The sequence below is a fragment of the Diadema antillarum genome, unplaced genomic scaffold (assembly GCF_040938485.1).
Source record: "Diadema antillarum isolate AM-2024a unplaced genomic scaffold, OU_Dant_1.0 seq00000105_RagTag, whole genome shotgun sequence".
NCBI lineage: Eukaryota > Metazoa > Echinodermata > Echinoidea > Diadematoida > Diadematidae > Diadema > Diadema antillarum.
In genome coordinates, this window is record NW_027271191.1 from 1,514,210 (window position 1) to 1,536,827 (window position 22,618).

Here is a 22,618-nt window from a genome sequence, read left to right on the forward strand (position 1 = left end):
TTCCTATGCTGTTCCATCTCAGCCCTAAGAAAGAGACTTCATGTGCTCCTTGATTGCATTCTGTTGGCACTGACAGATGTTAGTTGCTGCCTGCACGCAATGATAGTTCAAACAGTTATATGAGAATTGACCTTTCCCACTTTTAAAACAGTGTGCGATTTTGCCCATTGGTTTAGTTCGGTAAAAGAAAAAAAAAAAGATGTTGTTATATCCCCACAATTTTGTCTTTGTTTTTGTTGTTTTTAGGCCTAAAAATTATCTAACTATTAATGGAACGTTGTATTCCCATAGGTTACCATGCAAAGTTAGTCGGTACTGGATGATTTATCTCGTTAATAGTGTATTCTTGTTTTTACCAATCTGGTTATTATTCTCTCATTATATATCTCTCATTATTACGGAATTCCCCTGTATATTGAGTGATGAGGGAATGTTGCTTTCCCAGCTAGAAGTGTATTCATGTGCACAGTAAATTGACTGCTCATGGGTGAGCAGGATCTTGTAATAATTGTCAGAGAAATATGACATAAGATATGGATTCATATGGAAGATCCTACATGCCCAAGCTATGAATGATCATAGAGAAAGAAATCCATCAGTAGGCATATTAGAACAAAATTAAGAAGCCTGCTGTGTTTGCTGCTACCAGCCTTTCACGGTTATGCAGTGAGTACTGTATAAAATTTTGACATCACTACAGGTGCATTCCAATGTCTTTTGTTAATTATATAGTCATAATTTATATTACTTTAGCAATGATTGACAGATGACGATGTTACTCTCAGAATCTTTGTTTGGAAGGGTTTTTCTGTTGGCCTGTCCAAGTAATCTGAGGAAAAATAGTAGAATAATTATTACAAAATATGTGGCATGTATTTACACAGAAGACATTCATTTATCCACATCAGTGATGATGGGTATTATGAGTCAACACAAGTCTATGTGCATTTGCATGACATATGTCCTTTAATTTGAACATGGGGTTTAATTTTGTTTTCCTAATGCTGCCTTATTTTTACACAGCTACGTCAAAACAGAGGTACGCTAGGGGAGCACCTGCCAATTATCATGAATGCGAGGACAAACCTTGGGCGATTCATCAAGTACAAAGATAATCAGGAGCGCTCTCTGGGAGCCTCCCCTCCAACCTGAACTCCAGAACGTCAATGCACAGAGTGGTAACAACAAATATTTATTGTAAATATGAATCAATTTTAAGACTTTTTACTCTTTGTAATTGCCAAAGCCATGCACACATCTTTGAAAAAAAAGGAAATAATTTTCTCACACTGAGCGAAAGAGGTACAGTAGTGTATCATGTTCATACAAAGTCAGTCCATTAAGTCTTGGAAGTAGCATATTGGTGGACCAAGTTTAAAATGCCATACATGTAACATATGTGGTCTGGATTTTCATCAAATGATTGCCATGTGACTGGGCATTATTTCTACTTTCTGAGTAGAAGTTCTAGGAGCCAGTCCACAGCTGGCCATACAAGGTGTAGATGCTAACAGATGCACCAAATAGGTTTTGAATGGAATCAGCAATGTTCAAATTTGATATTATTTAGTACTAAGTACCCTGCGCTGTCATCAATTCACACTATTTCTTTTTCAACCCAGCATTGGTAACCTCTTGAATTGGAAGTGTATATCATCTTCTATGCATAATGATCCCCCCATACACACCCAGTTGAATATCAAGGGCCATGGGATTGTTAATATATAAAATATTTATTTAGCGGCTTAATACAACATGTTTCTAAGCGCTTTACAATGCTAAACAACCAAACATACAAATCAGCTTAGAATAACAAATAATTTACTACAAATGCATACAGGGCCTACATAATCATTAATTCTGCTCCAAAAATAAATGAGTCTTAAGTTTCTTTTTGAAGATGTCAATGGAGGTGGAGGTTTGTCATGTTTTTAGAGATGTCAGTTTTTTGTCAAGCCCCACCGGAGGTGAGGGGAGACTAAGGATCGTCTGCGGCGTCTGTCCGTCAATCGTTCGTCTGTAACGCTATAAAAACTTGAATAACTCTGTACTCTGGGCTTCAATTTGAATCAAACTTGAAGGGAAGAATGGTCATACAAAGTTTTACCCTTTACCAAGTATGAAGGTCACCTCAAGGTTAAAGGTCACAGGCAGGGGTCAATTAACTTTTAGGGCCCATTACGTTTTTTAGGGCGCGTTTCGATTATGGTCCATAACTTTTTATCCATAAGTGTATTTGTGACCAAAACATGGATGGTAGATGTACCTTGGGGAGTTGATGGTCACCACAAGGTCAAAGGTCACAGGCAGGGGTCAATGAACTTTTAGGGCCCAATGCTAAGTTTTTAGGGCGCGTTTCGATTATGGGTCAACTTTTGATCCATAAGTCCGTTTGTGACTAAACTTGGGTGGTAGATGTCCCTTGGGGAGTTGATGGTCACCACACGGTCAAAGGTCACAGGCAGGGGTCAATGAACTTTTAGGGGCCCAATTGTTATGTTTTTAGGGCACGTTTCGATTATGGGTCATAAGTTTTTCAATCCGTCTCTTTGTGTCTAAACTTGGGTGGTAGATGTCCCTTGGGGAGTTGATGGTCACCACAAGGTCAAAGGTCACAGGCATCGGTCAATGAACTTTTACGGCCCAATGTTAAGTTTTTTAGGGTGCGTTTCGATTATGGACCATAACTTTTGATCCGTAAGTCTATTTGTGACCAAACTTGGATGGTAGATGTACCTTTGGGAGTTGGTGGTCACCACAAGGTCAAAGGTCACAGACAGGGGTCAATGAACTTTTAGGGCCCAATGTTAAGTTTTTAGGGCGCGTTTTGATTATGGGTCATTAACTTTTGATCCATAAGTCTATTTGTGACTAAACTTGGGTGGTAGATGTACTTTGGGGAGTTGATGGTCACCACAAGGTCAAAGGTCACAGGCAGGGGTCAATGAACTTTTATGGCCCAATGGTAAGTTTTTAGGGCGTGTTTCGATTATGGACCATAAATTTTGATCCGTAAGTCTATTTGTGACCAAACTTGGATGGTAGATGTACCTTTGGGAGTTGGTGGTCACCACAAGGTCAAAGGTCACAGACAGGGGTCAATGAACTTTTACGGCCCAATGTTAAGTTTTTAGGGCGTGTTTCGATTATGGACCATAACTTTTGATCCGTAAGTCTATTTGTGACCAAACTTGGATGGTAGATGTACCTTTGGGAGTTGGTGGTCACCACAAAGTCAAAGGTCACAGACAGGGGTCAATGAACTTTTAGGGCCCAATGTCAAGTTTTTAGGGCGCGTTTTGATTATGAGTCATAACTTTTGATCCGCAAGTCTGTTTGTGACCAAACTTGGATGGTAGATGTACCTTGGGGAGTTGATGGTCACCACAAGGTCAAAGGTCACAGACAGGGGTCAATGAAATTTTAGGGCCCAATGTACTGTGCATTTAATCATGACTCCTAACTTTTGATCCATAGGTCCATTTGTGAACAAAATAAAAAAAGGTGTGGTACGTTTGTGGGCGAGACACATTACGGCACTTGCCTTGTTATGTGATACGCTCATATTTTGTTCTGATCATTCAGTCGTTGTTGGAATAATTCACCCTTTGTATCTTTTGACACTTGGAACAAATGCCTTGCTCGAAATGGTTGCCTTGTGGGAGTCATATCTTATCCATGCTGTGAACCCAGAAATTTTCATGTTCATGAAGCTTTCACAGATTTTGCAATGAGCCAATATTTGCGCAACTAAAATGCAAGTGAGTGAATGTGCTTGTCTACTCAGTACGTTCAGTGCAGTAGCGATTCACCAAACTTTCATGACTTTCTCATGAATGTTTTTGGATTTACAGTACCTCACTGACATTGTATACGTGTTAGGTATGTCCATGCACCCCGTTTACCGTTGACTGGTGATACTGTAAGTATCTCTATTTATTTAATGACATAAATCTACTATAGTAGACGTGTTATCAGTTCAGTTTGTAATCTTTGAAAAAGAAACTGTCATTGCCAAGAGTAGATAACAAATGTGATTGTACACTAAAATTTGCATGAGTTGAGGTCCTTGGGATTGGAGAAAGTACTTCAACTTGAGCGATATTAGCCTCTCACGATAGTCTTATATGTTTGACTTGGATTTTTGTCTTTTTTTCTGTAACTTATTCAGTCCATGGTTATATGTTCATATGTGTTGTACTACTTTTGTTTCTAGGCATGTTCTTATTGCGTTTTGTCATTATTTAAGCGTGAATATTGTCTTTTAACTGTGTGCACTTCCCTTGAATTTCATTGATGAGTCATTAAATGGAAGTGCATTTTGAAAATGTGCTAAAACAAAACTTAGGTCGTTGGCCAAGCCTCTTTTTTGTTCAGGTTTGTTGACATGCTCAAGTGATATTGTTCCCATACATTGAAAGATAGAAGAGATAAACATCAATGACAAAATGACTTGTTTCCACATTCATGTCTTACATGTTAACAAAATGCGTATACAGTAGACCTCGCTTAAGTCGACAACTCGCTTAAGTTAACACGATAAAAAAGTCCCGATTTTTGCCTTTGTTATTCCTTGAAAATTTCGTCTTAGTCGACATTTATAAGTCGACAACTCATGTAAGTCGACCTGATTTTTGAGTGCCAACTGGGCTAAAATACGTGTTAATTCCCTCGTCTAGGTCGACATAATTTTTTCGCTCAAAATATTATCGCCATTCTCTGAAAAAAAAATTGTTTTCCCGCTCCGATTCGCAGCATTTCTACTCGGTAATTCGCTAGTGTACGGCGCGGTAGCGTTCGCGCCATGCGTCCATTGTCTTGTACGCCAGAATAGAAAGGGCATACACTCATTTACTAGTACGTTGGAGAATTACATGTACCAAAAGTAGTTCACTCTCCCCCTTTTCTCCTTCTCGTTATTCTCAAAACGCCCAAATTTTGTAAACCTATAGGTCCTCGTAGAGAATCATTATCAGAACATAAAATAGGTGTTTCCGTTTATCCGAATATTCTTATGTTGATTATTCCGAAGCGGTATTAGAAATCTGGTCCCATTTTTAGAAAATTGATTAAAATGCAACTACATGTAATTAAATGCAACTAAAAATCAAATGCAGGTGTATCAAATCATGTGCAACATTGCACATAAATGCAAGTGCGTTGCTGAAACGCTTGCGTTTGATAATCATAAATATGAAACTAGAAAATAGTTGTCTGAACCTGAAACTCAATTGCGTTTAAACGCAACTCTAAAAATCAAATGAAGTCCATCAAATCACGCGCAACGCTGCAGTTTTCGTAAGAAACTAGAAACTGCGTCTAAAAGCTTCTCTTAACATCTACGGAGATGCGTTATTGTTGAAAAGTCTTAGCATTATTTTTTATTTCGTGCGCAAAATTTAAAATTAAACGCAACTCTGAAAATCAAATACAATTGCAAGTCCATCATATCACACGGAACGCTGAAAAGACTTGCGTTTGATAATCATACGAAACTAGGAAATTTTAGGGAAATCTACTTTAAAAACTCTGTTGCGTTTAATCGCAATTCTAAAAATCAAATGCAAGTCCATCAAATCACATGCAACGCTGTGTTTAAACGCAAGAGCGTTGCAGAGAAGACTTGTAGTTTTTGTACGAAACTATAAGAAACTGCGTTTAAACACATCTCTTAACATCTACGGAAGTGCGTTATTGTTGAAAAGACTTGCATCATTTTTTATTTCGTACGCAAAATTAAAAATTAAACGCAACCCCGGAAATCAAATGAAAGTCCATCAAATCACACGGAACGCTGAAAAGACTTGTTTGATAATCATCCGAAACTAAACTTAAACTCAATTGCGTTTCAACGCAATTCTAAAAATCAAATGCAAGTCCATCAAATCACAAGCAACGCTGTATTTAAATCGCAAGAGCCTTGCAGAAAAGACTTGCGGTTTTTGTACGAAACTAGACATTGCGTTTAAACGCATAAAAATCTATACGGAAGTGCGTTATTATTGAAAAGACTTGCATTATTTTTTATTTCGTAACGGAACTTTCGCCATGACTGAACTTAAGTCTGCACTAGCAGGGGAAAGACATCGCAACATTTACACGTTTCAAACTACCGAAACGCATGCTGCTTCACGAAATGTCAATGAAAATATAGTAGCAAATTACAGTTCGTTATGCCGAAGGTTTAAATCTCAGACCAAAGTTAAATTATTCCGACGTTGGGAAGAGATTTGTTTTTACGAAGGTTAGTAATCCGAGAGATGTCATTCTTTTTATTTAAGACTGGCCCGCGCCGAACAGAGCGGTAATGTTGCGAATCGGAGCGCGAGAACAATTCATTTTCAGAGTGTGGCAATAGAAATTTAAGCAAAACAAATATGGTGACTTAGGGAAGGAAAATCACACTTCATATTTCAACTCAGTCGGCACTGAAAAGTTATCTCGACAGAATCATACGAATTCACACGCATATCTTCGCAGCAACGCATTTGAATTTAAATCGCAAGTTGCATGCAATTTGGGGAATATGCGTTTGATTTTTCAAATCAAATTCAAAACGTACAGTGTCTAGAAACGGACCCAGGTTTCCGATCCCGCTCTCTCAAAATCTCTCTAGAGATTTGGGAATTGTGCGTTGTCGTTACTAATCCGTGCGAGATTTATGCATGAACTAAAACATAATTGTTAATGTCAGTAGGTATGTTTTGGCGGCAAAAGGAGTAAGATTTGGGTAGCGATCCGCATCGTGATCTCACTCTGTATGGGGGAAATTAGATTTCATTTATAGGTCGACAAATTGACGACTTACGCGTAAGTCGACGTGTTTTTCTCAGTCCCGATTATGTCGACTTACGCGAGGTTGACTGTATATGAAAGATATTTCTCCATGCCTTCAAGTAATCGTACAAGCCACATTGTAACTATGCACTCTCACACACACACACACACATTATAATAATACATGTGCAGGCAATGCATACAGTATGTTATGGTACATACATACTGTACATACCATGCGACAGCGAGGCGATCCACAACACGAAGACTTCGTAAATGATGAACAGAGTGTTGGGTTTGGACAATATTGCATACAAATATTGACTTTTAAACATGAAAATGCCCATGAAAGTCACCTACCTTTCCGAGACAGTCCAAATACTGCCTCGTCAAGCCTGGTCTGAATGCTGAGTTTGCTCACTTGTTAAGCCTCAGAATCCTGTGACGAAACAGCTGTTTGGGGACAATTTGGTGAGGAAAGTCAAAGACATTCAGGAGGAACAAGGAGTAGCTGCTGGTGTTGTGAAAGGCCCCAAACCTTTCCCAGTTGAGAACTCCCGCCAGCAATACTATGGCTCAAGTTCCTTTTCTGTCATGGCACCCACCCTATGGAACACCTTACCCAACTCTGTTCGCACCGCACCAACACAAGAGACTTTCAAAACTAAACTAAAGACGTATTTATTTAATCAATACTTTGATCACTTTTCTTAATTTCTTTATTGTTGTTGTAGTCAGTTGTATTGTATTACATATGTATTTTCTAATTGTATTGTTATTATAGAAAATTTTGTAAAGCGCATAGAGACTTAAGTGTAACATGCGCTATATAAGCAGAATGTATTATTATTATTACAGGGGAAACTCGGTATAACGAACACTGCTATAACGAGATATCGGTTATAACGAGGAAATTTTCTCGGTCCCAAATTTCCTTCCACACAAGTCTATGTAAAATGCTACTCTTATAGCGAGATCGGCTATAACGAAATAACTGCTATAACGAGATAAATTTTGTGACTTCCAAACAAAGAAAAACATAGTAAATCAAACCTGCTATAGCGAGGTAAAGCAAAATGCCTTCGGTAGTGCTTTACTTCGCCTGTGCTATCATCTTCCGAGATTATAAAGCTTGATGCGTCTTGTACACACATAATCATTTTCTTCAGTGCACTCCAGCTAGCACTGCATGTTGTACGTGTGATGTGTGTGTGTGCACGCACACTGTATGCAGAAAATGTGGTGGGACGGCCATGTGTATACATGACATCATCATGACGTTTAGCAGGTGTGAGGCAATCTGATGCCGTGATTGGCCTTCTACTTTGGGAATTCCCCGTCTTCACACACACACACACTCAGTCATAATGTACAGAATGTGTCACACACACACACAGCATTGTGCAGACCATATTCAAGCTTTCCACACAACACACACCCATACGATAACCACATACCAATCCACAGACGATCTTGATACAATCGCAAGCTATATAAATTTACAAATTCAAACATCTACAATTAATGAGAAACACATTCTTGATATTGGATTTCCTTGGCGAAAAACATCTTCTTACCCATAAAGGTGAGTAATTCCCTCACACACAATATCAAGTTATCAGTATTGATTGAAATATGATGGGTAGTCCCACATGTGCAAATTAATGTCTTTATTTTATGCCTTCTTTTATGCCTACTGATATAACGAGATATCGGCTATAACGAGGAAAATGACTCGGTCCCGACCATCTCATTATATCGAGTTTCCACTGTATTATTCACACTTGCAGTCGTAGTTTCAGTATCACCCTTCCCGCAAACAGAATAAGACTCGGTCCCAAAGAATGAGATCAGCGAGGTGGACCAGACCATTCCTCCAGTCAGGGTCAGTGCAGCAATGATGGGTGGAAAACTAAAACTATTCTTTGACAAATGGAATAACATGACTTCAGACTCGTACAATTTGAATGCTGGATACAAACTCGAATTTGATCCCCAAAATTTCTCCACTTTTAGAGAAAAAGGGTTGTATAACTTGTCTCGCAGTTCAGAGCTCAACAGTCAGATAAGAAGAGATTTCAAACCTCTTAACTACATGTACTAAGAATATCATGCTACATCGCACCGATTGATCTGCAAGATGCATACTATTCAGTTCCCATCTATCCATCATAGAGAAAGTACTTGCGTTTCTATTGGCAAAGTAAACTGTACTAATACAAGAACCTTCGTAATAGTCTACCCGGCTTCGGACAGAAGGGCATGCAGTTATGCGATACAACCATTTGAGACTCTGATAATTGGGAGATCAAAGGACGCTACCTAATTCCAAAGGGCTGTTTCAGCTTCCACCAATATATTAACAGAGTTTGGGTTTGTAATTCACCCTGAGAAGTCAGTACTTTGCCCAGGTCAAGACTGGAGTTTCTTTTGGTTTCATTTGGATACCACAGTAGATCGATGCATACTGTAAAAGTGGTTTCTTTCATGTACAGATACTTTCGCGGTTTCCATCGGTGCCAACTTTTTCGCGTTTAAATTCATGGTCAGCAAAAACTGTTTTTATTTTGCACATGAAAACCCAATCTATAATCCAATTATTCTTTTATTTATTAAATAGAAATTAGAATTAAATGCAGGCTTACCTGAAATTCCGTCTCCTGAGTACTTTATGACATGCTTGTACCTACATTGCGCGGTATCGCTGTGTGTGTTGACCATCAATACACTTAAAGGACAAGTTCACCTTCATAGACATGTGGGTTGAGTGAATGCAGCAATATTCGTAGAACACATCAATGAGAGTTTGAGCAAAATCGGACAATCTGTTCAAAAGTTATGAATTTTTGAAGTTTCTGCTAAGTCGCGGCTGGATGAAAAGACTACTATAGCTTGTGATGTCACATGAGTACAACGATATAAAGAAAGAATAAAGAAAATTCAACATATTTCCATTTTTCTCGCATAACTAAAAAACACTCGACTTCTCTCTTTCAGAAGGCAGGGGGAATAATATTACCCTTAACATACGTCAGTAGCAAGTCGAAGAAATGTCCACTTTATTCAAAAAGTAAAGTTTTGTGAAATTCTCTTTTTATTTTCCTTATATAGTTGTACGCATGTGACATCATGCACTGTAGTAGTCTTCTCTTCCAGCAGTGACTGCACAGATACTTAAAATATTCGTAACTTTTGAACGGATTGTCCCATTTTCCTCAAACTTTCACTGATGTGTTCTACTAATATTGCTGCATTCTCTCAATCTTTATGTATATGAAGGTGGACTTGTCCTTTAATGCGCGGAATCTTCGTGTGTGCATGTGCGCAATAGCGTTGCCACTAGTGGCGAGTTCAAAACATTTCCTTGTGTGGTTAATTTCGCGCGACTTCTCAAAACATTTTGGCATGGTGTTGAATTTGCAGTTCAGCCTCGAAGCGCGAAAAGCACGAAAATAAAACCACCACGAAAGAAACCACTTTTACAGTATTACTTTGCCACGGGAAAAACTAGATGACATTTATGGGGTTTGCACTGTTACATATTCGATGATTCAGTCTCGATACAGTGGTTTACGATCAGTCAATGTAGGTAGATGGTTACAACAACGCTGTCCATGCACATCAATTACAGTCATGCATTTCACTCAAAATGATCCATGCAGACATGTCATCTTAGGTTGCTTCGATTTTATTACTCATGATCAGTGCTTCTTTCCTTCACTCCAGCTCAGTGCGGGTCTGAACTATCGTGAGAATCTGTCAGAGCCGCACAGGTATCATGGGGAATTTAACTTTATTAGCAGCATACATTTTAGACTTGAATCATATCTGGTCAAGGGTTATATGACCTGTCTGCTATAATGCAACATGTTGAACCTAGATTTGAACAGCTTTGAAATTAAGTTAGGCCAAATATATCTATGATACATGTATATCTGGTTTTAGAGTTTACAAAAATATTTTTTCTGGCACATTAAAAATATCTCTTGCACATTCATTCATTTCATTCATTTATCTTTTCCATTTCCAGCAGAAACATATTAACATTTTACAAAAATTGAATGCATAAATTACGTCACAATGTAAAATAAAGAAATGTATAAGACTGCAGAATGTTGAAAGTGTATGGAAATGCTGGAAACGGGGAGGAATGCTAAAAAGCAATGTAAATTTTGCCCCAAGACCATTATGTGTGCAAATTCAGTGACACAACACTTGCTCTTTTGACATTTGCTCTGTTTCTATTTTTCTCCAAGGACTCTTGGTTAGGGTTACAGTTGTGATAGGGTTTAGGTTTAGGTTGATGTAAAGTTTAGGATTAGGGTCAGGATTATGTTTGTGGCTGGAATTTATGTTTGACTTAGTGTGCAGATTTTTTTTTTCCTCCAAGGACTTAGGATTAGGGTTGTGATAGGGTTTAGGTTTAGTTTGATGTCAGGTTTAGGATTAAGGTTTGGGTTATGTTTGTGGGTGGAATTTATGTTTGACTTAGCATGCAGATACATTGTATTTAATAGGAGCAATTGTCGCAGGAGCAAATGTCATGGAACCGCCAAATTCATGATCACTGCTCGAAAGTGCGAAAGTAGTTTGATCCACAATATTTTGCCATGATTTATTGCCATTACAATTCTGTTACCATAAAGCCCAGTTTTCTAAAAATGAACAAATATGTCATGCACATCTTCATTCCACACCAAATGTGCCATATTTAATGACTGCCCACTGTTGACTTAGAAACAAGCTCTTGCAGCAAAACAAGAAGTGGATTTATTAACTTTTGTCACAAAATACATTTAAAAGTACATTTCGCATTCCCTCTTGACCAGTGTACTGTATACGCCAATATTTTTGCGTACACATATTTTCGCGAATCACAGTATCAGTGGCATTTTTGCGTGTTGTTAAATTCGCGATTGATACTAGTATAGGTAGTAGTAGGGTCTACTGCCAAGCCCGAGAAACACTTGCCAACGTACACGTACTCGTAACGTTTTTCCATTTGCATTGTGACTTCCCAAATGTGAAAATAGAAAAGACACAGTAGAAGATTTATAAAATGAAACAATTACGGGAACTTGCAGTGAGACATTCACACACAGCATTCACAAGTACTCAGTAGGCCTACCTACCAAATGTTGCAACAAATAGACAAAGTTTCAGAGCTGTGCTAGTGCTAGCGAAAGTCTTACATGCATCCTATTATTCACGGCCCTGTCGCTGTACATACACAAGTGTCGCGCTAGCGCACGGTGTCTGGTCGGGCTAACATGCATCCTAACCAGCGCACACGGCATCTGGTCGGGCTACATGCATCCCTAGGCCTCACCCATCAACCACGTCGAGCCGGTGTTCGTTCGCGTAGGGTAACGTAGCACGGAGATTGCACATTTTTAATGCATGTTTAGCATCGTTCTGCACTTCCACAATTGGTCGCACTGTAGCGTAGGTACTAGTAATATAGTATGTGTACATACTGTACTGGCCGGTGTAACAGTCGCGTTCTGGTCCAGCCAGCATTGGATGCATTTTGTCATCAATTTGTACATAAGGTATGACGGGGTAATATTTTCGCGTGTCTTTAATTTCGCGATCAGCCCGAAGCTCGCGAAACTCGCAAAAATAAAACCCTTGCGAAAATAACGGCGTATACAGTATATTTTTCCAGAAAATTAGAACTTCTATTATGTAGGTAACGGAAATTTGTAACAAGCCTTTAATCATTTGTGTGCTATGGCAACATAGTTTAACAAAAAATCTTGATTTGAAAAAAAAAATCGAAAAAAAATGGACCCATCATTTTTCTGCAAAATCTTCAACTAAATCTTCAAAATACATATACATACAGTGGTATATTGACATACATGTAAATGTAGTGACACAAATATGCTAACAAAATTAATCTCTCAACTGCAAGTAGACCTTAATTTCTTACTACCTTTTGAAGTCCCACATGTATGCATTGCATATAGCAACCTATGGGTGTCTGCTTTGACAAGATTTTGTTGTAAAGCAATTATTGTTTTCAATGTAACAGGGTTCACTGTTACAAAATTCCTTTGCTTTGCAGAGAACCAATGCCTTTGACACATCAAGAAAATTTTTCCTTTCCTTTGAAATTCAGTGCAGAGCCAAGGGATGTAACACTTTTTCAGTTCATATTCAGCACTTGGAGATATCAGTAGGATGACTTGAGTTCGCTTGCAGCAGACTCATCTATAAACCAATGTACTGTTCCTTCAGAGAGTTTGACCCTGGCAGCTGGAAGGGGTGGGTCATCCTTGCCTTCTAACACCCTCTGAAAGACAAAGAAGTGAGGAACTGACATGAGTAACATTGTTTGGTGTAAATTTACATTTGTATGTCATACAAACAAACAAAACAAACCAAACTCTGAGAATACAATGCTTGGCTTGGAGGAGAGAGAGTACAGTGAAACCCCATTATAACGAGTTAGGTTATAACGAGGAACCGCTTATAACGAGGTGATCGCGTCGGTCCCATTTTCCTTTGTGTGTAAACCTATGGCAGAACGAATCGGTTATAACGAGTTCGGTTATAACGAGGACAATTTCAGTAAATCATGATAAAGAAAAACATGAGCAATTTGATCGGATATAACAAGGTTCCTTTTCTTGACTAAATTGCCGCTTTCAAACACGCGACAAACGAAACATTGAAAACCGAATTCACGCTATCCACGTCTTTTCCCGTTTTGCAGAGAACCGTTCCTTCCGTGTTTCCTTCTAAATCATGCGATAAAACACAGGAATGCCTTCCGATGCTCCTACTAAATTACTGAACATAATCATTCGATTTTCTTTTTCGTGAGAAACGCGTTCGTGATATTAGGTCAGACCACAGCGCAACGAGAAAAAAATTAGATAACGCATTCAAAAACTTTTCATGTAGCGACACTTGTGGCCAAAAATGGACAATTGGAATGCGTGTGAAGCTCATCATTATATCCTTTCCAATTTTAGTTCCGACTTCCAGTTCTTTTGCTGGTTAGCAAATATGAGTTTGGATGATTAAATGCGAAATAATGAAATCATCGCGATTCCGCCGTGTGACAGTAGCTTTAAAATTGTTGAATAACGCATGTTTACCTACTTAATCGGTGTTTAGAAAAAGAAACACACGCATTGATTAGTTTGAATAGATCTGGATTTGTTCATTATCATTTAACAAATGATGAAATATGAGTGTGCATGATTAAAGCAGAAATAATTTGTGAAATCATCGCGATCCCGCCGGGTGACAGTACAGCGTAAGAATAGTTAAATAACGCATATTAACCTATACTTAATCGGTGTTCAGAAAAAGAAACAAACGCATTTATTAGTTTGAATAGATCTGGATTTGTTCATTATCATTTAACAAATGATAGTTTGAATATGAGTGTGTATGATTAAAGCCGAAATAATTGATAAAATCATCTCGATCTCGCCGAGTGACAGTAGCGTAAAAATAGTTGAATAACGCATGTTAACCTACTTAATCGGTGTTCGGAAAAAGAAACAAACGCATTCAACAGTTCAAGAACGGATGTACAAGCGAAGAGATTTTCGGAAGAAAATAAAGAACGCATTTTTAAACCCTTCGGGCGAAACGATCATACATTGTATAAAATTACAGCCGAAATGATTCATGAAATTATCGAATTCCCGCTGGGCACCAACAGCGTAAAATACCTCGCAAGTTACGGTAAACAACGCCTGTATGTTACTCTGAAATCATCGCGATCTCGCCAGGTGACAGTAACGTAAATAGTTGAATGACGCATGTTAACCTAAATCAGTAAAAGGAACAAACGCATTTATTAGTTTGAATAGATCTTGGTTTGTTCATTATCACAATTCTAACACTGCATTTCACAATGAAGATTTTTCTTTCTTTCAGAATGGTCTATACCAGGTACAGATTTGCATAAAAGGATGACAACCTTCCACATTCAATCCTGTCGCATATTTTTCAAGAACGGTTGTACAAAACCCGAAGAGATTTTTCGGAAGAAAATAAAGAAAGCATTTTTAATCCATTCGGGCGCAACGATCATACATTATACAAGATTACAGCCGAAATCACTCATGAAATCATCGCATTCCCGCTGAGCACCAACAGCGTAAAAATACCTCGCAAGTTACGGTAAACAATGTTTGTATGTTACTCTATTTGCGCTGGTGTTTAGAAAAAAACTTAACAAACAAGAATTACAATAAAGAATTAACTCATTTCAGCCCCTATTTCTTCGTCCAAATCACAAATAATTTCCCTTTATTCTCTCAATGATAATGATCCATAATTGTGTAATAACAACGCAAAGGATGTTCTTAAGTTTCGTTGATGGGTATATGATGTCGTGCTTATGTTTTTCTTTCTTTTTGATGCGTACGGTTATAACGAGGTACCGGTTATAACGAGGTAATATCGCCGGTCCCACGGACCTCGTTATAATGGGGTTTCACTGTACTGACACAGAGAACATGACACATTACTTCTCTGCACACTTATCAACTCGCTGATAAGGAATACAGTACAGCTCAATTTTCCAGTCACTGCCCCATGTCTTCTAACGCCATTCAATTCATGCACTTTAATGTGATTTGAAAAGGGGGATGTTATTGGTACACCGTACAATAATGATAATGATAATGAATAACATTTATATAGCGCTTAATACTGACGTTTCTAAGCGCATCAATCCGGGAAAAAAAATATATATAATATATAATAGTACCGGTACATCGTATTTCCCTACCTTGCTTCATTCATTACAAAAAGCCAGTTCACAATAAGCTAATGTGCACATAGGTACATTGTAGAAATGACCCTTTTTTTTTTCTCAGTTGATTAGGCGATTTACTCACTTTCAAAACATCACACTGCATACTTGGCTTGCCTGATGTGACAAATCTGAATGTATGGAATTCATGCTCAAAAAACAGAAGGAATTTTCATTTATATCATCCCGGCATTCACAAGTACCAAGTTTGCTTAATTTAAATAATCTTGTAATTAAGCAAACGCAAATCAATTTTCTAATCAAGTAAATTTGCTGTCTGAATGGAAACTGAAATTGTGGAGGGTGATTTGAAACAAAAAAATTACAATTAAGTTTCAAATCAGTGTTTTTCAATTAAGTTTCACCAGAATTAAGCAACGAAACTAGCGTCTGAACGTGATTGACCTCCAATTGATTTTTTTTTTGACCCATCAACCACTACTACTTTCAGAGAAAATCTGCACCACTACACAGGCTACAAACAAGAGTGATTGATGGGCACTGGGAAAGAAGCCACACCTCCCCTCCTCGCACTGAAAGACTCAAAACCGCAGAATCTGCAAAGCTCCTTTCTGTGTGTGAACAGACTGTGATTTGAAACTTAATCGCAAACAAGTTTGTAATGAAGTTTGTAATTAAGCAACTTGGTACATGTGAAAAGACCCCAGATGACCAGAATGGTAGGATGTCAATTGACACTTCAACAGGCATCTGTCTTGTTTTGTATTGAATGTATTTTTCTATAAATTTTGCCAAATACTGTATCAAGCTTGCTGTCAGGTGGATGTAATAGGAAACACCATTCGAAAGGATTACATTAACTAGAGCACTCGCACAGGAGACCCATTTGAGCACATGTATCCCCCGAACCCGTCTCCCATACCCATCTGGATTAATTTTTAGGCCAGAATGTTGTATAATATGGCAACTGTCGCAGGATACAATAAAATCCGACCAGAAATGAGGCTAGTAGTAGCACAAACAAGGAATATGACATGTCATCCTATAAAAGTTTAAACAATGAGAGCGCTGGCAATGAAAACTTTTGTTACCTAGAATAACTCCCCATAAACCCCCTAGCAAGTTTGAATAAAATCCGACAACAAATGTGGCTGATGATAGAGCATGCACAAGAAATGTGACTGGCATCCAAGTTGGAGCACTGAGGGCACCACCACCACAAACTGTTGTCTCCTACATGTACATGTAAAATGACCATCCGTTCACCGATCCTTAGCAAGTCTGAATAAAATCCCATGAAAAATGAGGTTACATGTAGTATAGCGCATACAAGAAATATGACATGGCATCCTTAAAAGTCCAAACAATGAGGGCGCTGTCAATGGAAACATTTGTTACCTAGAATAACCCCCCACAAACCTCCATAGCAAATTTGAATAAAATCCGATAAGAAATGTGGCTCATAGAGCATATACCAGAATGTGAAATGGCCTCTATGTCGGAAGACCGAGGGCGCCATCACCACAAACTGTTGTGTCCTTCATGTAGAATGACCACCCATACACCTCCTTAGCAAGTCTGAGTAAAATCCAGTGATTAACAATCAAGTTATTGCCTAAATAAGCATTTTTGCAAATTTTGACATGATCAGGGTGACCTTTGACCATGTATGATATGGAACAGTGAGGGCAGCATTATCAATAGGTATAAGTGTATAGATTTGACTATAATACATTTACATACCAAATTTGAAAAAAAAATCGGTCAAGAAACAAGGCCAGTGTCGCACATACAAGCAGACCCTGTTAAATTTACCTTTTCAGATATAAAGACGGAACAAGCAAGGGCGCCATCACCAAAAACAATAGGCGTCTTTGCAAATTACCATAATACACCTTCATGCCAAATTTGAAGATGATCGAAGAAGAACTGCAGCCAGTAGAGCGCTCACAAGAAAATCTCTGCGGCGGACGCGGTGCAACGAGGCCAAATCCACAGTATCCTCCGAACTCTGTCCGGGGGATACAATTATCATTACATTCCTGAGCTGCTGATCTCAGTGAATTTAAAAAAACCAACATGCCTAATTTTACAGTGACCTTTTTTTGCTCATGTGCAAAGTGAAACCAAGGAGGTTCCAGAGATGGAGTTACAACTGACTATAATTATTCAATCAGCTGTCAGTTTTCTATGGATGGACAAAAGAATTCCACAGGTGCATTTGTGCCTTTGATGTTCGATGCTTGAAGGCGCCATCTTTCTGAGCAATCTGAAGATTCATTTTTAACGCTAACATAATATCGGGTATATGCTGCTCGTTTATATATCAAATGCAATGAAATTTCACCTAATGATAAAGCATATAAGACAAAAGTCAATTCCATTCGAAAATATGTGCAAAAGTGTAAATCTGAGCTGTATTTTGTGAAAGTGTTTTAAATTCTACCCTCATGGAAAGCCGGTTTTATCACTTTTCTCCTTATTTCAGCAAAATGAAACTAATATGGTATCATCTTCAATAGTTCTTTATAAATTAATATGTCAGACTAGCGTAGAGACACGTACAGTCGAGTAATTTTGATATCTATTTCAGCAATATTTGAGCAATTTCTATTCGCGCACCCCCGTGCCTTTACCATTGTCTAATGCCCATCATTTCTAAGTAGGGATAGCGAAAAGTAATTTCCGTATCTTCCTTGGAAAGTGGCTGGTGAAATGCAATGAGACACGAGTCAATTGTCTTTGCATCTGAGCGGCAGATCCAGTTTGACACATACAGTTGTACTTCAAATATTTTTGAGTGGCGGCTTCGAGCATGGGATCAAAGCGAATAAGACTGTTGTGACTCCATTTCTCAAATCTCCTTGGTGAAACTGTAGACTGTTTAATATGAGTGAAATACGGATGGTGGAAGGGAGGGGAATGATTGAGGATTCACAACCAGGTGCACATCTCAACTTCCACTTCTACTATGCTTGTCATAGGAAGCAAGAACATCCCCCCCCCCCCACACACACACACACGATGTTTACATTCATGTAGACCACAATATAAACCGAGTAAAATATTGGATGCTTGAAATGTAAGTTTTTATCAGTACATGTTTACAAAATTACTATTCAACATGCTCTTAAACACAAACATAAACAAACAAAACGATATTCTCACATGCAAGTTGTGCTAGGGTTTTGTAAAGGAACATTAAAACTGGTCATGTCGTGTGAGTTCATGTATAATTTCATTACAACCCATGGCCAATCATTCGTACAAGATATATCTTAAAGGGATGGTACAGTATTGGTGGAGATGAGAATTGGGCTTTTAACTTTTTGCGCGATACAAAGAAAACACTTATGATATACACTGTAGTACTTGATGAAAATCGGATTTGGAATGACTGGAACATCAAAAAACAAAGTAAAACAAAGCGATCGTAATAAAGTGTGGGTCCCACACTTCATTAGAATCGCCCTTTTTTGGATATCTCAGCCATTTCAAAACCAATTTTCATCAAATAAACGTTGCATTCCTCATAGAATTACATGCTCTTTCATATTTCATAAGAGGTTTCTCATTATCTCACCGAAAAATGTTAGAAACCTGAAATTAGGTCTCAACCAAAACTATATGATCCCTTTAAAACAGAAAAACCTTGCAGTATATAGTATCTACGGTTTGCTTGCATGTGGGTATTGTTTGCCCCTTTTTGTCTGTTTCTGCTTAGTTGCTCTTCCATAGCACTAATATGGCTTTCACACATTTCATTTTTTTTTTTTCTAACCTGGAGGATGACTGCCTTTCCGGCACCGGCTGAAGCAAACATGGCACTCCTGGCAGCGTTTATCACAGGGTATGTCAGAGTCACTCGACAGGGCGGGGGTTTCGGCGAGTCAGAAATAGGTGCCACAATTAGAGATGTCTCCTGATTTTTTATTTTTTATTTTTAAAGACATGTAAATGATAAAATTTTGTTACAGAGTTACACACTATAAAAACTTTCACACAAACACAAATCCATGTTATTACAGACACATCTGTGAAAAAAGAAAATTGAGCCATTAAAAGTACATGTAGTTCCACACAAGGTCACACAATTACATTCTTGTCAACATACAATGTGCTGATCTATGTAATGTATTTTCCTATGTATCTATAATGAAAATATTGACAATCTTGTCAACATACAATGTGCATTATAACTGATCTATGTAATGTATTTTCCTATGTATTTTATATATATAGACATAAGTATTATACAACACACCATATCATTTTTGGAAAGAAAAGTGGCAATGTCACATGACATCTTGTTTAATTCCACTCTTTATGAATAACAGAGATTTCATCAAGTGCAACAAATACTTCATTGCCAAAAACTGGGAAATTTATAACATGCAATGACAATAAATGGTGTAATATGATAACTGTATATAGCTCTCCTTTACATTTTCTCCAATATGCATTTAAACAAAGACACATGATAAAATGACATCACAGATACTTACATTTAGTAACATGTGCCCTGGAAAAAGGGAGCATGTGTGGCCGTCAGGGCCCATTCCTAGTACCAGGAGGTCAAACACTGGCAAACATCCCCCACTACTTGCAGGAACTTTCTTCACCACCTCTGCATAGTCCTTGGCTGCATCTTCAACAGACATGTCTGGCTTGATGCCATACAATTGACTCTCTTGAAGGTTGGTTTTTCCAACTAGTTTTTCCTTTAACAGTGATTGGAAAAATTCCACAGGTAAGACACTAATGCATGAGAGAATTCCATTGGCAACAATGTCTAAATTGTACAAGTTTGTCCATTTAGGTTAAAATCACAAGAAAATCTGTCTTCAAAGAAGCAATGTGCATTAATGCATAATCAATTCAAATGGCCATGCACAATCTAAGTACAAGGGGAAAACACTAAATTCATCCACCTTGTCCTTGAGCTTAGTTTAGCCATTTGTTTCTCTTAGCAATTCATTTGACAAAGTACATGACAGACAAGTTGTTTCTCTGCTTAATGGTACAGTGTACAATATAGTACATAGTCAATCAAAAATGTTCACTGGCATATGTGAAGTACAGGGACCAGGGGGGAAGGGTGTGGGAGGGGATTCCCCTCCCCCTGCCACAGTAAGGAGCTTTAGCATTATTAGGCTGGAAATCAGGGGATGTGATTTAAATATCGGGCATGGTGATTAAAATACCGGGCACTAATGTTGTGACTTACTCTAATTACAAACAAGATTGTCCCAATTTTTTTATTTTTTTTTTAGAAATGCATGCGTGTGTGTTTGTTGTCCTGTGTGCGTGTTTGTTGGTTGTTGTTATTGTTGTTGTTTGTTTGTTTGGTTGGTTGGTTGGTTTTTGGGGTGTTTTTTTGCTGGGGGGGGGGGGGGGGGGGGGGGGGGGGTGGGGAGCAGGGGGTTGTGTCCCTGCTGCGATGCGCCCGCCCCGTAAGCGACTGGGTTGTGTATACTCAGTAGTTACCTCAAGGTTACCCTAACTGCGACCAGCAGCCCGAACGCTTAGCGTTTGGGCTCCCACACGGTACCGGTGCACCACCACCACCGCTCTCGACTCCACAGTGCAATGGGGCGCCCCGGGGCCGGGGTTACCAAAGGCTAAATCCTCGGTGAAAACAACACCAGTCGAGTCAACGGTACATGTTTACTTTGTCTTTAAATTGTATCAACCTGGTGTTACCTTGTAAATTCTGTATGTGCTGTCAGCGTGGTCAAAAGGAACATGTCTCTCATCGCAAAAGAAGATGTGCCATTTTTCCCAATGGATGTCGGTCAAATGGGGTAGTCCGTCACCCAGGAAGTTGGCCACGCTGCCCCCGGACACGCCTATATAAAATGCCCCACGATTCGCAATGGCTTCTCTGCTTGCCTCAGCCACAAATGAGCACACTGCATCTGGAATTTTGCTTGTTGGCAAGATGTGTACCTTCTTGGAGTCCATCTTCGTATAGGTCAAATATCATTTGACTAGACGTTATGACGTACGTGTTCTAACTCAGCTTCTGAGCTGTGTCTGATGTAGGCTGGACCACTCTTTGGGCAGAACGCTCATTCAATGCCCAATGTATGAAGCTCCGACCTTTTTACCTGTACGTAGGCTAGGCCTACTTGGGATTGTACCTGCGCACGGCCTGCGCTGCGATCCTGGCACGAGTTGGTACAAGTGCCTGCGCTTTTCGGGCTGCGTTTTTTTTAAAGACGGCACAGATTGGGGCATGGCGCGTGTTAAACCTATGGGAAAAACGTTGGGTTAGGGTTTTTGGTTATGGTTAGGGTTAGGGTTAGGGTTAGGGTTAGGGTTAGGGTTTGATGGTTAGGGTTAGGATTAGGATTAGGGTTAGGTTTAGGCATAGGGTCCCCGATAAATTTGTAGTTTCCCCAATCTGTGCCGTCTAAAAAAAAACACGCTTTCGGGCTCGCACCATTATATTAGCAAATGTATGGAACGCGGAAAGAACAACCTTGAGTTGATCGCGTACAGAGAAAATAGGCTAGTACATATAGGCCTAGTAGGCCTGTGTACTCTTTGTAACTCAGGGATCGGTGACGAATCTCACTTTGTTCCTGTATTTATCCAAAAAAAGAACTTCCCTCTTTGACAGTGGCGTATCTGGGGGGGGGGGGGGGGGGGGACAAGGGGGGCACGTGCCCCGGGCGCCACTCCATGGGGGCGCCAAAAGTGAACAAACAAACAAACAAACAAACAAACCTCGCCGGACCGGGGGGGGGGGGGGGGGGGGGAGGGAGAATTGGAGAATGTTTTGTAAGCTGAAATACAAAAAATTTCGGCTCTCTCGCTCGCCAAAATTTATCCCCCCCCCCAAAAAAAAAAAAAAAGAACAAAAGATAAGAACAAAACGTGATATACAAATTTCGGCCCATTCGCGCGTAATTATTTAGAGTATTTTTTTCAAGTCCTCTGTTGGTATAAATCGTTATCTATAAGGCCGTCACTATATCTTATTAGAATTGTAAGATTTAATAAGCAAAAAATGACAAGAATTCCATGTTTTGTAAGCTGAAATACAAAAATTTTCGGCTCGCTGCGCTCACTCGCCAAAATTTATCAAAA

General features: G+C 38.9%; 2 protein-coding genes across 2 annotated transcripts in view; one reads left to right on the plus strand and one right to left on the minus strand.

Moving 5' to 3' along the window:
• LOC139726953 (HEAT repeat-containing protein 3-like) overlaps positions 1 to 1,433 on the plus strand; it is a 100,767-nt gene extending 99,334 nt beyond the window's left edge. The window contains exon 17 of the mRNA XM_071637941.1: positions 1,024 to 1,433. Within this exon, the coding sequence (XP_071494042.1) occupies positions 1,024 to 1,152 (129 nt within the window). The 3' untranslated portion in view covers positions 1,153 to 1,433. The remainder of the gene's footprint in view (positions 1 to 1,023) is intronic.
• A 10,045-nt stretch (positions 1,434 to 11,478) lies between these two features.
• On the minus strand, positions 11,479 to 21,609 carry LOC139726954 (6-phosphogluconolactonase-like). The gene is made up of 4 exons (XM_071637942.1): positions 21,227 to 21,609; positions 20,029 to 20,244; positions 19,305 to 19,445; positions 11,479 to 13,075 (listed from the first exon to the last, which is right to left on the minus strand). The coding sequence occupies exons 1-4, from the start codon at positions 21,485 to 21,487 to the stop codon at positions 12,956 to 12,958; spliced, it is 738 nt and encodes a 245-aa protein (XP_071494043.1). The 5' UTR covers positions 21,488 to 21,609; the 3' UTR covers positions 11,479 to 12,955.
• Positions 21,610 to 22,618: the final 1,009 nt, after the last annotated feature.

What these genes read in the sequence shown, in the direction of transcription:
- LOC139726954 (XM_071637942.1), bottom strand. Translation starts at nt 21,487, where the DNA reads ATGGACTCCAAGAAGGTACACATCTTGCCAACAAGCAAAATTCCAGAT. An exon ending in GCACATACAGAATTTACAAG is followed by an intron (nt 20,245 to 21,226) that starts GTAACACCAGGT and finishes TCACTGTTAAAG; the next exon opens with GAAAAACTAGTTGGAAAAAC. An exon ending in GAAAGGCAGTCATCCTCCAG is followed by an intron (nt 13,076 to 19,304) that starts GTTAGAAAAAAA and finishes TTTGTCTTTCAG; the next exon opens with AGGGTGTTAGAAGGCAAGGA.